General features: G+C 41.3%; 1 protein-coding gene across 7 annotated transcripts in view; it reads right to left on the bottom strand.

The window, feature by feature from the left end:
* Positions 1 to 18,513, bottom strand: part of dclk1a (doublecortin-like kinase 1a) — a 43,567-nt gene that overhangs the window by 16,547 nt on the left and 8,507 nt on the right. For 3 of the 7 annotated variants that reach the window (XM_041051057.1, XM_041051058.1, XM_041051059.1), the window contains exons 3-5: positions 10,392 to 10,491; positions 7,338 to 7,445; positions 7,151 to 7,159 (exon numbers count right to left, since the gene is read on the bottom strand). In XM_041051057.1, the coding sequence (XP_040906991.1) occupies positions 7,151 to 7,159; positions 7,338 to 7,445; positions 10,392 to 10,491 (217 nt within the window). Of the gene's footprint in view, positions 1 to 7,150; positions 7,160 to 7,328; positions 7,446 to 10,391; positions 10,492 to 18,513 lie in introns of all 7 variants that reach the window. The other 4 variants (XM_041051062.1, XM_041051060.1, XM_041051061.1 and 1 more) reach the window with 2 other exon arrangements.

Genomic DNA, 18,513 nt, shown 5'->3' with positions numbered 1-18,513 from the left:
GCACAAAAAAACCCAGCGGCATCACCTCATTAAACAAGAACATTAGATTAATCAACGATGCACCCGAATCCTGTGTGTGGTCAAGCAAAAGCCTGATTCAAAAAAAAAGAAAAAAAAAAAAGCCTCATGGCATCATTAACCTGCACACAAAGCATGAGACTGTTTTTCATCTCACTGAAAACATGGGTTATTGTCTCTTGGCAACAAGACACTGGTTCGCCTCAAGTCAGTTCAAGGTTGCCCTGACTGAACTATAGGTCCATGAAAAAGCAGTAATTGGAGATAAAAGGTAAATGAAACAACTGGTTAATCCTCACAGAGATTCATCATGTAATGTAAAAATCTAGTTAAAAGATCCAGTATAGAATTTAAAAACCCATGATCAGGTTCCTTATTTTCTGCCATTCCTCATCCCCAGCCTTTTTTGAATCATTGTCCTATAACACATTAACCTACAATCTTAAGCATTACTACATATATACAATATTTCATTTGCATTTTCAAACCTAATAACATTTTAAGAGCCTATGATGCCGCAGGGAAGTGAAACCTGTGTGAAAAAGTGGTCCAACCCTCAGTGTATAATGTTTATTCCCTTGCAGAGATCAAAGAACTTTTTGAATTATTAAAGACAAAGAATGAAGCCAACAATGGACTAAAATAGCACCGGTTACCACCGCGTTACACGAGTCGTTTTATCTCCCAAACGCGCCGAGAGGAGCGAAATACAAGAAACTGCTATATTCTTTCACCAGTTCCTGGACGTGTTCATTGATGAAATTCAGCACCAGCGTTACGCACACGGACAGACACTCCTCCCAGTTACACAACGGCGAGCATTAACATTTAAACACAGCTCTCATTGACCTCTTACTACAAAATCACAACACGGCACCACGCAAAGTCGGCGACACACATACTCGCACCGGTGGCGACCGGCGAGTCGAAAACAAACTGCAAACATCTACAGGCGGCACGATCCGATCCGAACAAAATAAAGTTTACGATGTCGGAGAGGGAAATGCCAAATGGTTTTTAATATTAAATTCCGATTAACGTGTCACGTTTTAGGTTTCCTACCTTCCACTTCCAGCATGGCGAAAAACACAGTGATAATCCAAAGAGGGGTAAAAAGGAGAAGAAGAAGAAGAAGACGAAGAAGAAGAACAGCACCTCTATACGTGCTCCGTCCGAGTGTGGTAGTAAACTGTGGTGAATGGGAGAGAGGAGCAGGTCTGTACTACACGGAGAGGCGGGCAGGCTGCTTGCGCAAACTCTGACGCGCACCGGGGACAGAGAGAGGCAGAAAGAGAGAGAGAGAGAGAGAGAGAGAGAGAGAGAGAGAGAGAGAGAGAGAGAGAGAGAGAGCAGGGTAGAAGTAAAACATTACATCTGTGATTTTAATATTTTGGAGGTGTTTTTTTTTGTATTTCTATTTCATACCAGGAAAACCAGGCTATGTAGAAATTTAAAACTTGAACGAGCTGTGGCGCTATAGTTCGCTGTCCATGCATCCTCAAGGGAAAAAAAAGCAATGCCCAATGGTCATGCTGAGGCTGAAAGCAGGGAGACGTTCAATAAACAGTGGTACATGTTTTGGACAGAGTTTGAAGCAAGGATGGATTAAGAGCCAATTGGCCATTAATCTAAGAGTTGGTGGTTAGATCCCCAGCTCTTTCTGTCCACATGTCAAAGTGTAGCAAGACACTCTCAGCTGCTTTGGACAAAAGCAGCTGAGAGTGTCCTCCGGGGACCATGAATGTCCATCCAATAGCATCTGAGATATTTCAGTCTGGACTGAAAGTGAAACTGCTGGTGAGCAGCACATCCAACACATTAGCTGTGAACAAAAATAAAAGCTGCAACTATTGCAAGCTATATGGGTCAATACATAAATACAGGAGTTTCCTTATATAGGAATGTAAGAGCTGGGTGCTAGGTTTTTTTTTCTTCCCCATCTTGGGACAAATTTAATACATATCAGTCCTAATGGATTAATGAGTCTAACATTCTTCCCCGTGCATCTATTATCCTACGTGTTCTATGTTCATATTATCACAGCTTTATTTTCAGAATCACACATACACATATGGCTCTTAATGTAAACATATGATGCAATATGGAACCTATAACATGTTTTGGGACAACTGTGCCTATAAAATGGGTAAAACCCAGTCAAACATCACAAATTTTGAAAGTGGACGAGAGTGGAAGGTGTTAGCACAATAATGTTTCAGAAACACAAGTGGCCTAGAGGCCTGGCATTATGTTGCCTTTGGAGGAAATATCAATGCTGCCCTGGCCATAAATTTGTTTTTCCTTGCAGCCTCTGTTATTTGTTACGCTCCCTGTGCTTATCTGGTTGCAGAAAGCGCATTTGCACCCTTTGTGTTTTTTTATAGCGCAAGAAAAGTGGTGAAGGCTGCAGACATTGCGCGATCACAGTTCGGAAGGTGTCGCAGCCAGCAGCTGATCCTCTGGAGATATGCTGGATTTTGTTTATGGGTCGAGTTCCTCGCACACTTTGACACAAAGTCTCTCCCGTCACACGGAGTTGCTCATGACAGAACGAGAAAGGTGAGACCCTGAAGTATCAGCGTAATGCTTGTTGACACCATCTGTAGTTCTCTGTTAATTTTAGCTGACATGAGGCATCAGAGAGCAGAGAGACAGATGGCAAGACAGGGAGAGAAACTCTGTATGAGTGCAAATTGTTTTCTCACATTATTTTGGGTCTGTGTGTATAGACATCAAGTCGGGGTTGTGAGATCATCACAGAATGAAGCTGGGGTGATGACAGTGTTAGGCTGACACGCAAGAACCTGCTCACTCACACACACACACGCACACGCAGATACATACATAAAACTGAGAGAACATAATGTAACATCACCTCACAATGTGAGTGTGGATACCTGGCAATTCTTTCATCAAGGCAACGTTTCTTTGTTAACTTGAAATAGCAAAGTGACGGAAATTGTACTGAAGAGCTGAAATCTAATCAGTTGTTGTAATCATTGATGGTCAGTCATAAAAAGTCAAGATGTAATCTGTATCTTAAGATTTAATCAGTTTAAATTCACATAATAATTATCAACACGATCATTTTACAGTCGCATTTTCAGTCACTTTGAAGCTCGTCATTCATATCACAGTTATTATTTGACTATTGCGTAAAGACAATAGAGACTTGTGATTCACCAACCAAATACACAACATATAAGCCTCTATCCTTTGATGTTTTCAACAAGGAGAGAGGGGAAAATTCTGAGAAGCAGACTGATAAGTATGTTTTTATTACTGTGCTTTTGAATTGATTCAGCATATTTCTCAGAAGGCTCGTGTTCTTGAAACAGACTAGACGAGACAATGTGTTCATCTAGTCTGACAAAGCAATAAAACTGACTGAAAAGTTTCACAGTCTTCTTCATGCTTTATGTGGAAAGTTTTTTTGCACATTTGTCACTGTGTCATACAGCAAATGGGCAGAACTTCTCACAAAGCAACACAATAAAGGACTGTGATTGTTTCATTTTGTGAGCAAAAACTTTCCATTTCTGTAAAATAATTTTGCATTTTGGAAAAAGTTTTAGTTTAACGATTTCAACAATTTTGCACATAGATTTAGTAGTTTAGTAGTAATTTTGTGTGAAACACAACCAAAATATCATATCACTTTTGTTTAGATGGGTAGAGACCTTAATTTGAAGAGATGTGTAAATTCTTGAAAGCTATATACTAAACATACTGGCTTTCACTTTGTAATTAAAGTCTCCTGTCAAAGGTACTGATTAATTAGGAAGCTGAAACATACATATCTACAGCATCTGTCCCTGCTATCCAATATTTACCAACATGATGATTTAGGTGTAAAGGGGTAAACATTTATGCAAACCTGTATTTTGTACTTTATGTTTGTAAATAGTTTAAATCAGTTTGGTAAGATTTGTTTTCACTTTGTGATTAACGGGTCACAAAATTCACATTTAATCTACTTTGGTTCAACTTAAAACACAAACATGAAAACATGCAGGCAGGGTGAAAACTTTTTATAGGCACAGTATATGTTATAATTTTACAAAATAACTTTTGATTGTGTTTCTGTGATTGTGCGCCTGTCTCTCTGTCTGTCTCCCCAGTATGTCCGTCCCCCACACATACACGTCTGCTCCTCAGTGGTGTCGAGGTCTCAGCTGCAAACACACACAATGAGCAGCAGCCAGACACACAGAGGGACACCAGGTGGTGTCTGACAGCACGTGTGTTGTGTTTCATACTCTCACTCTCCCCATCTCTCTCTCTCTCTCTCTCTCTCTCTCTCTCTCTCTCTCTCTCTCTCTCTCTCACTACCTCAGACATAATTTACGCTTCACATCTTCTCTGTGAAGCTCCTTCCGTCCAGATTATTATAGGTGATAAAGAATTTTTTATTAACGCCTGTGCTGGCTGAATGAAAAATGAACATGGGGCTTTGAGGCTGCTTTCAGAACACCTGAAGACCTGCAGTAAAGTTTAAAACTGATGGAGTTCTTTATTGTCTTTATCTCCAAAAGTGGATGAGAAATAATAAAATTCCACCAGTGCTGGTTTCTAAATATCAATAAATAGACACAGCTTTCTTGTCTGGTGTCCACACTATTAATTTCATTGCCAAGATCTCAGATTAAAAGGTTCTGATTGTAGCTGTAATTAAATAATGGAATAATTAATTGAATAATCAATCAACTTCCAACTAAATGCATTACTTTGCAGAGTTAAGTGGGTTAAAACCATACACTAGTTTTTTATATTTACAACTAATAGCGATGCAAATCAGACTCTGTTTAAGGTGAATATCTTTCTTTTTTGCTGACTGTCATTTCAGACTTCATGTGCACACTCAACCAGGTGTAACATTTAAGTGACTTATTTGTTGTGTTCTGTTTTATTGTTTTTCCTTTTACACACCTGACCTCATTCAATATGGTATAATCTTTGCTGTGTAATGCTGTTGCTTCCATTGTCCAGCGTCCTCTGTTTACTTTTTTTGATTAACTGATTAAGTGTTTAGTACCATAGCATATAGATCGTTTGTCCCTGCCCGCTCAGGCGACCCATGGGGACGTCTCAAGAAACAGTGCTCCTACAGAGGTAGGTGTACCAGGACCTTCGTTGTCATGGTTACAATATAAACACGGTTAAATTTATGGAACTGTCATGGTTTGATTAGGTTTAGGCACAGAAACTACTTGGTTAGGTTTAGGGAAATATCGTGGTTTTAGTTCAAATAAGTACTTTGTTAAGGTTAGAGGACATTCATCTTCATGGTTACAATAATAAACTCACAGTTGGTTGTGGAATGGTTATGGTCAGAAGCAACAATGATGTCTATTGGTTTCAAATGCAAAATGAACAGCGGCCTCCCCTGTCAAAGTCCCTGTGTTGTGTTGACCCATCCATCCACCCTGACCTCCTCCCACTGTCAGTTTTGCCGCTCTATAAACAACATCCTCTGACTTCCTCCTGTACTCCTGAAATAATTACTACCACTGCAAGAGGTTGCCTAACAATAAAACCCTGCTGCTCAAACAGATGACCAGCAGGGTCATTCTTTTTAGGAGAGGACAGTCTTGAAAAGCGACAAACACAAACAGCAGATCCATCTGTTGTTTTTCATTTTCTCCGGTCACTCCTCTCGCAACTCTCCAGGTACAAAGCGATGATGTTTTAGGGAATAAATACAGTGCAGTACAAAACAGTCAACAGCAATGTGGGAACATTGGATGATGTTTAGTGGCGGAAGCGCCGCCGGGAGGAAGAACATTTCTCAGAAACACCGGGACGATCTGACTCAGGGTTCCAACGAAGACCGAGCGTCAGTCAGCTCCGTTCTCCACTGCAGGCCATTTCACCGGAAGTCACTGCCATATTTGGCTGTCACAGACTATTGTGTCTCTAGCTACATGCTCCTACTGTGCTATGTTTCCATGGCAACCAAGACGAGTCAGTCCTTTTTTCCCCCCTCTGTCTCAGGCTCTTGTTTTCTCTCTCTCTCTCTCACACACACACACGAGTCTACACCTTCACTCCAGACTCGCTTCAGCCAACGAGATCAGATATCGTATGACTCACTCTCATAACCTTTTCCCCAAAGTTTTCAAGCCATCAGCAATCAGAACTTTCTCTTCTCACCCCAGCTGTTTCTCTCCACCTTGCTTTTTCTTTCTTCCACCACACCTCTTCCCTCACAGCTCAACACAAAACACACTAAGAGCGACTGGTTTTCGCTCTGCACTTCCACATAGCTGTTTTGAGGCATCACCAAAGGAAAAAAAAAAAGTGTGTGTTTGTCCACGCTTGAGTGCTTCAACAGCAGGTGGAACGACTTCTTTCTGGGGAATTTCTGTGTGTTGCATCACTCCACAAATCATCCCCAACCCAACACAACACTCAAATCACAAAATAGTAACGGTGAGAGTGAAAAGTCAAGTGCACTGTTGCATAACATGGGCATTTTTCACACATAGCCAAAGCTCAAGCTGTGCAATCAGGAAAAAGAACAATCTGATATTTGTAAAACCTCAAAGCTGATCACCGAGCCCACACCAGCTGCGAGCCAGAGGGAATTTTTGCCACACACAAAGCTGCATTTGGCTGTTAGAATCATTACCCTGTTGTGTTTTAGCACATTTTTTGCACTTTGCTGTTGCCTTAAAAGGAGTTTTTGGCGTTTTAAAGCATCATTACCAGTCATAAACAACGCTGAAGGTACCACAGCAAGCTCTCACCATTTTATTAATATGTCAGGTGAAGAACGGCTTGTGGGGAGCTGCAGGATTGAGTCACCAACCCCTTCCCCCTTCTTTCCCTCTCATCTTCACTCCCGCTCCCCCTCTTCTTTTTTTTATACCTCTCTCATCCGTGTTTGCCTTTTTTCCCTCTCCTTTGTGAGATCATTCTCATTTGAATTCATATTCTGCATGCAATGAGACACAGCTCTCTCTCACACACACACAGACACACAGTTAGCACTGCCAGACACTCCACAGAGCTCTGATTTCATTGCAGTGATTATTCATACTGTCTTCATTTACTGCAAGTCTGCAACACTGATTAAGAAATGAGCTAGAAAATACTAAGCAATCACACGAGGAAGTATTAGGACACAAACAACTCCCAACTGTGTCCATCGGGTCTGAGACGCTGCACACACTGTTCATGCACAATCACACAAATGCAAGGACACAGAGACACACACTCAAACGTCTTTCAGGACAATGACACCTTGCCAAATTCCATTAACAGATTGATTCCTTAAGAGGAAGAGGAGACAAGGAGAAGAAGGAAACTTATTTTACCAGATGCAGGGGACTTGCTGCGTCGTGCTTGGATGACAGTCTTGGGGGAGCTTCGGTTCAGAGAGCCAGACATCTTCCCATAGGTCACCGACTTCATCATACGACACTCTGCAATCACAATGACATAACAGACAGATGAAACTATTTGAAAACCACAAATTCCTGCACATACATTTATTCATACATTCAAATAATCTCTAAAATGAAAATGTTTTAGAAAAAGACTCTACGTATGAGACAAATCCAGTGACTATAGTTCAAATCCAAACAAGGTAACAAACGAAAAAGTAAAGGATGAGAAAGCTGCTGCACACTTGCTTTGAAACAGTAACGACTGAGCATTTTGAAACACAGTTCTGCTAGATCGAAATTCAAATTTTACGGTTTCCAAACCAACTATAGTTTTAATATCTTGATTGATTTTGACCTTTAGTCATGCAAGAAAACACCAAACCACTAACGTATCAACACAGCTGTAATTGGTTTTACCTTCAGGTCCCTGGCAAAAATTAGTTCTGACCTTCACTGGGCTCGCTTTCCAAATGCAATTATTGTAGGGTTTCAGGAGTGACAGCTATGACTCAGGGAGGTCTGATACTTTACAGACACCCAGTCCTGATAAATGAGCCATGTGATGGTACTGACACACACCCCCTGCTTCCTTCATCCCCCAAACTTTGCTCCTCTCCTGTTCATTAACCCAGCCCCATTATGGCTCATTACCATTTTAGGCCAGCGGGAAGGCGAAATTATACACAATCTGGCACGCATGCACGTATGTATGTGTGTGTGTGTATAAGCTTTAGGTGCATGCCTGCCTGTGTGTGTGTGCTATGTGTTTGCGTGGCAACTGTTGTGGCCCAGTGAGTAATGTACAAACCAGAGTGTTAACATGATGACACTGTTCCAGAGCTGAGGCAGAGGCGATAATTATAGTGATGCTGAGAGGAGGCAAAGTTGTCTGCAGTGCTGACTCTGACTGTCTCTCTGTCTGTGTCGTTTGTCGCTCTGCTTTTCTGTCTGTCTATTTCTGCCTCGTGCCTCCTGCCCATTGCCTCTTGCTCTCTTTGTTCCAGGACATGAGGAGGAGTCAAAATGTGCTCTCTGTCTTCTGGGGACAGAGGAAAAAAAATTTTAGTGGGTGTTTTGTATTACTCACTTTGTCTGGGGACAAAACTCAATTCATATACATTTTCGGGACTTACTGTACCTTAGGGTTAAGGTTAAGGCAAACTTCCTTTGAATTAAGAAAGTACTGTCAGTCTATACAAGGACCTCAAGGTAACAAAAACAAAACTAGTAACAAGATTTAACTCTAAATCATCCACTGAGAAATGTCTGAGCCCAGCTGAATACATGAGGAGTGTTTAGATGGTGTTGTCCTTCGCCACATCTTGGCAAAGAACAACCTCTGAGCTACCTACCCAGCTACAAAATGAAGCATATTTTAGCAACTGTGCGGCCTAGTTTGAGCCTTGAAAACTGATTTTGGTCGAAGTGTCAGTGAAATTTGCTCCCGGCTGCCAAATACAGAGCAAATAAGAAGAGGTCTTGTTATATTTTTCTTACTTTATGAGTTGGTGAGGAACCCCTGAATGCAACTCAACAGCATGCAATGGATTAGAAGGGTTTATGAGAAACCGAGGGCCACAGAAGATATTCTGGTTACTTCCTCTGAATAGAAAAAAAAGAATGCCACATTTGGAGGAGTCTTTGAAGATGGGACAGACCTTGTTGATCAGTAATGATGTACTTTGCCATGAAACACAGACTTTAAAGACTTTAAATCCCACAGGAAAAAAAGTTCTAATACCCTCCAAAACAGGCAGGAATGTGAAGAGCTGAAAACAGTGGCCATAAACACTGGGTTCACAGCGATGGCTACGTGGACGGGGAAAATATAATTTGACTTTCAGTTGCAAAAGAGGTGCTTTACTTGTTTCTTATAGCAGTTTACTATGACAAACTGTTTATGGAGACAATCATCAGTAGCTAATGAAAATGCAGATTCTCTTGAAACACGGTCCTGCTGCATGTAGGAGGCTGTTTTGTGGTCTTTCTCAAGAGAGAAGAAGGTTGCCAAAGGGAAACTGGCTAATGGAAGCAGCTAGTCGTTGTATTTTGCAAATGAAAGCAGAGTAAGGGGGAAAAGAGGGAGAAAAAAAGAGAAAGAGAGACAAAAGGGGGGAGAAGGTGGACGTTGGTGACCCAGGTGGGAAGGATGTCATTTAATAGATGAAGGGATACAGGGGGAACAAATGAATTGAATAAACCTTTGAACAAAAGCCAGAGCACACTCATACGTGTAGGAGACAGGAAGAGACAAGAGAGGATGAGAATACAGATGAGTGCTAAATGGCAGGAGTCTACACCGACAGCAGAAGTAGGGGGAGACAGACAGGGGAGCACAGATGGGTGAAGTGAGGACAAAACGTATCCTCAGCAGACCACGGTGGATAGACAGGCAAAGAGGAGGAAGAGAAACAGTAATACAGTAGGTTGGCCGATGGCTTAAGTGCCGCAGACTCATTCTTCCAACGAGAGAGAGGAGAGAAGGAGCAGTGAGGGACAACGGAGTGTAATGAACTGGACAGCCTACACAGTCCCCTGCCACCTGATCTACGGAGACGTGTCACATGCAGGGAGGACAAAGAAGGGGTGCTGTGCACCTGAAAAGACAGGATGATCTTTTTTTACAAGTCAACAAGAAGAGAATCATATTCTGCCAAATAAAGATCCTGATAATTGTAAGACATTAACTGGACCTGGATGCAGTGTTCAGTCTGAAGATTAAATTACTATATTCACAATAACATTGCTGAAACAACAGAACGATGTATCACAGAATCTCCTGATTTATCACAGTGTGATTGAACTACATGATAAATTGCTTAACCCTAGAAAATAGCACACAAAGAAAACAACTTATAAACAATCAGAAAACACAGCTGGGGGCAGGAAGGAAATGAAGGAAGGAAAGGAAGAACATAAGAGGGGCAGACTGAAGAGTCAAATGTGAAATGTCGGCATGGAAGCGGAAAACGGTCTCCTCACCACTCTCGTCAAGCATCAAGTCATCCTGGTAGCGGAACTTCTCCGGTCCACACGCAACAAAAATGTCCTCGTCCCCGAAGAAGTCTTGAAGACAGGACACCTGGAGACAAACACATGCAGATGGCTTCAGTTATTGTTTTTCCATATTATTTATTGATCCAAGTGAGTGTCAGCTACGCCTCATACTTCCACAGATACACACATTCATTTCTGGCAGCTGCCAACAGCAATGGCAGCCTTTGAATGGTTTGTTCAAGGGTACTTCAACTGTTTGTTGAGGAAAAGGAGAGATTGTCAGCGATATCCTGGCTGGTTTGTGAATTTTTAAAACTCACTCGTCAGACGTCTAGTGTCCTTACTTCCTAGGGCCACTGATGATTGTGTATACATACATCACACAACCGGCATTCTGTAGAAGACGCTCACTCACTGTGTTCTGCTCTGCACATGGTGATAAAATCAACTTTCCCTTCCTGTGCTCAGGTGAAAAGGCACAAACACCGAGCCCCAGGAGACGGATAAGGAACATCGGAGGTGTCTGTCTGTGTGTGTGTGTTCTACTTTGCATGCATGCCCATAGGTGTCTGTGAATATATTTGCGCATGCCCAGCAAGCCCCTGAGCTGCAGGGCTGTGTTGTTTCCGCACTTTATCAGTCTATCAGCGACTATAATGAGACCTTGCTGACTCACTAATTTGCTGATGCGCGGCAGCACGTGCACCACACATCTAGAGAAGCAAGTGGGGGGTCTGTTCCCTGAAAACTAGTATCTCATGAATGGTAATGAATAACAAAGAAGAGAAACTAAGACAAGAGAGGGAGAGTGCATATATGAGCTACAGAGAGAGAGAGAGAGAGAGAGAGAGAGAGAGAGAGAGAGAGAGAGAGAGATATGAGTGGTGAGAAAGAGAGCGCATGAGGCAGAGAAGAGTCAAAAATTAGAGCTGACAAAGTCTATAAGCTTTCTGACTCACTGAAAAAAAGACGTCCTAATGAGTCACTGTCATTCTTTGACAGACTCCATACTGCGAGGCTAACACCAAACCTACAGGGAGAGGCTGACAGGCATTGATTTAACAACACTGGGTCACTAAATGTAACACAACAGGAACTGGATCATTAAAGAAGAAAGGTCTTCTGGTGAAAGGGTCTGCAGAAGCTTAAATATTTTTCTCTAGAGGTGTCTGAATAATACATTATTCTCAAATGTTCACTCTAAGCTCTTATCCACTTCATTCTGTCTTCATAAGACAGATGTTATTCTTTTTTTTTTCATCTGGAAGCTCACCTAGGACGAAATCTCATCAATCAGTTGCTTATTATGGCAAACAGGCTAAGAAGCACACTGCTCTTCATTATTTTCTATTTGATTTAGTCCTCAGCTGATTCCACATCTGATCTAAACTCAGCATGATTTACTCAAATAACTTTAATTACACCCCACAGGCCAACCATCACGTTTCAATCCAAAGCCATCAATATTCCAAATTATATTTCACGATAGGCAGAAGAGGATTTACAGGAAGACAATAGTTCATTCATCCACTATGACAAATCTCCCACCAAAAACCCATTAAGAGCTATTACAATTTAGGCTCCATGCATGTCTAGCACCGCCTGGAGTTAACACATAAACACAAAGCTAGCATTATTGCATTTTCATGGCAATTAACATCCAAGAACCCATTTAAATTGGCTATTAGCCACAAATCAACACCCCAAAACAAAGTCACAGCTGACATAACAACATTATCTACAAAATACCCTATAAACAGCGAAGAGGCCATTCTGTGTGTGTGTGTGTGTGTGTGTGTGTGTGTGTGTGGAGATAAGGGTCATCCTGTTTTACCCCCCCGACAGACTCTATGGGGAGGCAAAAAATAAGTTTAAGCTCAGACGCCGACTCTCTGTGGAATATGGATCGTTTTCATTTAACTTTTCAAATCCAAGCTTGGTGTCTTTGTGTGATTCTGCGCATTATATTTGGCCACATCACATGAAGACACACGTTTCTGCACAGGCACACATGGATGCTTGTGCTTGTGTGTGGACGAGATATTATTGTAGTTTCATAACAGAGTGCATATTGCTTTGTTCCCTGATATCCCCTGATATTGTGTTAGTGATTATTTCAGGGATGAGCGGCTCGAATTCCTAACAAGATAGCCATGATACAGACGCTGGTGCTGTTAACATTTCCCCAGTGTGCCTTGGCCACTTCTACATCTAATTGTACTGTTTTTTTATTTCACCGTATTTTCACATTATTTTCATCTTTATCATCCATTTCATATTACTTGCTGTTGCACACAGAACTCTGTTGCAGACTGTGTCCACTGAGCAGAATCATTTTACTTTCAAAGTATTCCAAGATTGTCATTAATATTGTTGTTAATTCTTGGATTAGCTAGTATCTGTAGGTCACATGTTCATAGGCAGGCTCTCTCGCATTACCCCCAAGCAGTTTGGAGATGCTACCATGGGCTCTGGGGAATAGTGATGGGAATTTCTCATTACTTTCAGACATTTTAAAGACAATTCATTTATTAATAAAAACAAAACTCTACATATTAATCAGTAATGAAAATAGTCATTAGTTGCAACCCTGGTACAAGTCAAAGTCATGCTATCACTACCCGTTGAGTTGCAATGATCAGCCGAACTTTCTACATTTTGCCATTTAGGTACGAGGACTTGTTTGATACTAGCATAGGTAAGGAAAATTATAGTTGTACTATAGTTCCTTCTGAAATCTAGTAGAGTGAAAGTACGTAGCCCAAATTCAAAGTACCAGCACTTTAAAAATGTTCTTAGACAAAGTACAGCTGCATCTCTGCTTTTTAACCACACAGTCTGGTGTAAACTGACATGTGGAAATGACACTTTTTAAAAGTCCACACTGTTACATTTACACGGGTTGGATTATCTACAGAGAGTGGACAAAATAACAGGCACAAAAAACAGTATAATGTAAAACCACTAAATATCTTCCTCCACCTTAAGGTCTTTTTATTCTGTTGATATTACACTTTGCTTTAACAGAGGTGATAAACTCCTCACTCGCTACTGTGCACTGAATGACAAGATGGGGGGAGAGGCCTCTTTCGCTGACAGAAGGGAGTTGCTCTGTACATTATTTATTTAGGCGCTGCTTGAAAAACTGCCCAACTATCTTTTCTCTCATCACATCAAAATATAGTAATTCTCTTCCACAGAAAAATCCTACACTCAAATGGAATGGGTTTGAAAGAGCTTTGAAATTAAAATCTCTCATTTATTTTGAAGATTTTAAAACATTGTACTTAAGTACTTTGAATGCGACTTGCATTGACCTTTTGTGCTTGACATCTACAGTCCAAAACCCAAATGAATTAAATTTGCAATGACATAAAAACAGAGAAAAGTAGAAAATCCATGCATCTGAGAAGCTAGAACTCACAAATGTCTGGTGTTTTTGATTGAAAAATGGTTTAATCAGTATTCAGATTTGTTGCCAACTATTTTTCTTTTGATTGGACTAATCAATTCAAGACATTATTCACTGTGTTCTTTTGAAAACCCCATGACGTTTATTCGCAAGACACTCATCCTGTCGAAAGCTCTGTTCCTGTTAAAGAGCATTTTGGTTGGATGGAAGCACAGGGACGTGTGTTTGCTGCTGTGAGTCAGTCTGACCACGTCCTCAGGCCTCGACTGCTGCTGTTGCTGCTGGAGTCGACCGAGGGGAGGCTGCTGGAATGAGGCTCTTTGAAGCTGCTCATCCCAAGATAGAAACCGTGGCACACCAGAAATGCCGGGTATACAGGGAGGAGAGAGCACATTCAGAGTGTAATCAGAGTGATGAGGGCAGGAGGAAAAAAGAAACAAGGAAAGAGAGGTGAGGGGATAGAGGGATAGTCTTCATATGGGGCAGCCTCTGAGGGCACTGTTAAGGAGGATAAACTAATACGGAGTAACACACCAACACATACTGTGCTGTATACCGAGAAGGGTGTGAAAAAGTATGGTTGCCATGGTGATAATACCCTGTAGGCCGTGGTGCAAGGCTGGTGCATGCCACTGACTCCACGATGTGCACACTGTGATAAAGAGCTCCATCATTCATATTTTATCTACTATGGGCACAATACTCTACAAAACTGTGTCATTCACACAAATCCACACACAAACATGTACAAGTGGCAAATGGCCTGATTAATGCTGAAATACAATATCCTGCTTTAAAAAAAAAGTGATGTGGAGAAGAGTGTGAGTGGAGTTGGTGAAGGTCAAAAGAGATGGGAAAAAAAAAAAACAGTCAGAGATGAAACCAAATCGCCAAAACCTCCAAGTCAGAGAGGAAGCAAACAGACAGAGAGATCTATTCCTGACTGCTGCTCTGAGCCCAACGACAAAACAAGCTGCTTTGATGTCTCTGGCGCTCCATTCTCACAGAGAACCAGTGCAGTTACACAACATCTACCGCTGCTAAAACAAGGACAGGAAGAAACAAACAGAGAAGCAGAGGAGAAGAAGCCAGACTGAACTAAGATGGTGAGAAAAGAGCAGAGGAACGAGGAAATCGGCAAATTCACAGCCCTGCCGTCACCTTTCACACATCTTTATTAAAGTAAGAAGCAGACTCTAAGACGACGATGCCACGATGATCGAAGTACTTGCCAAAATTAAAAGCGGAGCTTTAAATTTCCATAATATTATTTTAAAATCAAGACAGCAGGAGTAAGGCAGTGGGTTAGCAGGTTTACAGACTGTGTGTTGGATCTCATGTGCCTGAGAAACCCCAGTTCACTTCCCTTATTGTCTGCTGCCACCATGTCCAACAGGATATGGTGGACATGGTGGCAGCAGACAACATGTCCAACAGGATAGTTCATTATCTATCATGGTGCTGACAAGAGGGGGAAAGGAAATCTCTTAGATATTTAGCTAAATCCAGACTTTACAACAGTAACACAAGAATTACACAGAAAGACTTTCTACAAAAAGATATTACTGCATGAGCAGAGAGATGTGACCTCTATAAAAGTGACCAGCATCTCTTCCCTTCTGAAAATATCTTATGCAACAAATAGTAGAATAGTTCTCCAAAAACCCATTTATATGCTCACTACGCCACCTAGTGTAGAAACAAATACCAAACACCTTCTACAGTGTCTGTCTGTCTGTCTGTCTGTCTGTCTGTCTGTCTGTCTGTCTGTCTCTCTCTCTCTCTCTCTCTCTCCTTGGCCTGTTCTTCTTCTCTTTCTTTGTTTCCTTGACATTAAATTCAAATCACATAAAGAGACCAACGGTTTTGGTCTAATACAGAGCTGCATCTCATATAAGTTGCACAACGTAACTGCAAAGGTAGACAATAAACCCAGACCGACAACTCGCTTGCACCACATGGTGGCACTGTTTAATAACTACATGATGTGGAGAGACTCTAGCAATTCTACACAACAATAATAATTCAAAGAGCCTTTCTTTATATAACAGTACCATCAAAATATCAGGGCAATATACAATCTAGAAGCCCTTGTCAAAAGTAGACATTAAATTTGGTCTTGAAACAAACAAGACACACTGACTACCAGGATTTTAAGTCGAGGATAAAACAGAGAAAGAGAGAGAGAAGCAGACCACAGCAGCAGACACATTAAAATGTTTTAAATATGGGTCTCTGCAGAGGAATATTCAATAAAATCTGAGTGTCTGTTTGGTTAATGTCAGGAGGGATGACTGTGAAGCTGCTGTGCAGATTTTTAGTTTGGGTGCTTGGGGACATGAGGGGAAATGTGTGAAAAAAGACCAACAGCTGTAAGCAGTAAAAAAAAAAAAAAAAAAAAAAACAAGCCTACAAAGACACAATGAAAATATATACTAAACACTATCTTATCTCACCTTTTATGAGAATACACAAAAACCCTGCCATATGTCCATACACAATCCCACTCATTATTTGGCATGCATGCACAAATGATCAGACACTTACACACACACATTCTGTGCACACCAGCTTCTGAACATGATGGTGGTGCAAAATCTTAGCACTTTCTGTTCAAACAGTCTGTCTGGTTCTCGCCAGCAGCTCCTGTGAATCAGCTGCTGGTAACAAATGATCAGTGACAACACTGCTCGCTCTGCTCATTTAGATCGGCTATTTCTGTCTGCCTGTCAGATTTCAGGTCTAGTTGAGGACTCGTCTGTCAGGTCCTTGCTTTTTAGAGAGAGTTTCTGACAGGTAACTGAAGCGTAAATGTGCAAGAGCACATGTAAGTGTTTTTACTTTTACAAAATAAGTGAAAGAGGTTAATTATTATAAGAAACAAAACAGTTTATTGATTGATTATTTAATAAACATAAAATTAACTGTCAACACTTTGATAATTGTTTAAGCAATTTATCAAAACTTAAAAACAATTCTTATTTCTAGTTTCTCAAAGGTGAAGATTTGTTGCTTTTCTCAATTTTTTTATTGTGTTGGATTCAATATTTTTGGTGCTTAGACTGTTGGACAAAACAAGACTTTAGAAGATAAAAAAATATATATATAGTTACAGTACAACAGTTTAATTCAGCTGTTATCTTTGTGTGTTTTTTATGTTTGGACTTTCTCTGATAAGAAACAGAGGAGTTTCTCTGAGACGGATGCAAAGCCCAAAAAAAAAAAAGAAAAAACAAAACAAAAGAGAAAACCACTAATCTACTGCGCCACAACAGACTCACTGTGGTTACACAGAGGACATGGTGAGGTCAACATAATCCTGCCCACAGAAAGACCACATTTTGGAGGGACAAGCTGTCGCTGCACTCTGCCAGGAGAGCTTAGCTCAGTGGAGCTGTCCACGGTGCTGAATCAACTGCAGCTGGCCGACAAGGCCCGTTGTACCGCTCTGAAACGCTTACCACTCAGACTCTGAAGAGAGAGACAGACGGACGGACAAAGAGACAGACGGATACCGAAAGACAGGCAGATTGACCGAGTAACAGATGGATGTACTGGTACGAGATAAAGAGAGACAGAAACAGAAAGGGCAAAGCATTTGTTGCAAACATGCAGGGCCACAGAGGTGAAGGAATAAAACGGAGGAAAAATATGAAGGAATGAAAAATATGATACCGACTGACAAACTTTAATATTTATACAACAGCATGTTGGGAGAGTAAGCAGCAGTAACTACACAGTTTTGACATGCGTCACAAAGAACTTCTTTAATACTGTGGAGAAACCTTAGAGTCTTTAACTGACAGCACCTTTACAGGAATTAGTAGTGACCGATTTGCTTTAAAACAGGCCGATATACACTGTATATTTCCTGTACATTCTCAATATGATATTTGTAGAACAGCACTTCAAAAATCTCTCTCGAAGTTCTCACTCTCAAAAGGAAATGGCCACAATGCATTTCCTTACACTCTAAGGGAATTTAAATGACCAAAAGGAGACACAGAAATGGGCAGGCAAAGAGCCACGCTGGCTGACAAGAGGCAAGGTAGACAGAAATCGATCTGAGACGGGCAAAAGGCAAGGATAAAACCATCTGAACCCCGAGGGAGAATTCACACACCACATGACCTCCCGCTGCCTCGATCGGAACCCTGTGCACAATCCCATCTCATCGGACAACTGGGGCAATGACAGAGAGGGCCAGCAAACGAGAGAAGTCAGAAAGGGCTAAAAAAAAAAAAACAGAGGAAAAGAGAGCAGCGGTGGTGTGAGGCCAATTAACGGTGCAGCGGGCTGAGTTAGCACTGGTGTTACTGCGTTCACCTCAAACCAGCGCAGCAGACTGGCTGCTGGCTGGCTGGCTGCTCTGTTGCATAACAACTTATGTAACAGCTTCTGTTCTCCACAGGGGGATAGCAAACTTTCTTTTGGAACTGTATCTGTGTTTCTCTCAAAGTGTGAGTGCATCTTCCAGCCCTTCATGTGTCTGCGGGGAACCAACTTTTTGCAGTCATGAAAAGAATAAAACATACAGAATTATACAGCGCTGTCCCCATAAGGACACAAATTGGACACAACGTGGCATCAGCCTCAACTTCCCTTTCCTCTTCCAACCATTTTCTCTTGTGTTTTTTAAGGTTCCCTCATTTTAAACTCATCTCTTTTGTTGTCCTCGTCATCTGGTTTATCAAA

Source organism: Toxotes jaculatrix, chromosome 12, assembly GCF_017976425.1.
Source record: "Toxotes jaculatrix isolate fToxJac2 chromosome 12, fToxJac2.pri, whole genome shotgun sequence".
Lineage (NCBI taxonomy): Eukaryota > Metazoa > Chordata > Actinopteri > Toxotidae > Toxotes > Toxotes jaculatrix.
The sequence above is the reverse complement of the archived record's forward strand: the minus strand, read 5'-3'. Positions and strand labels throughout refer to the sequence as shown.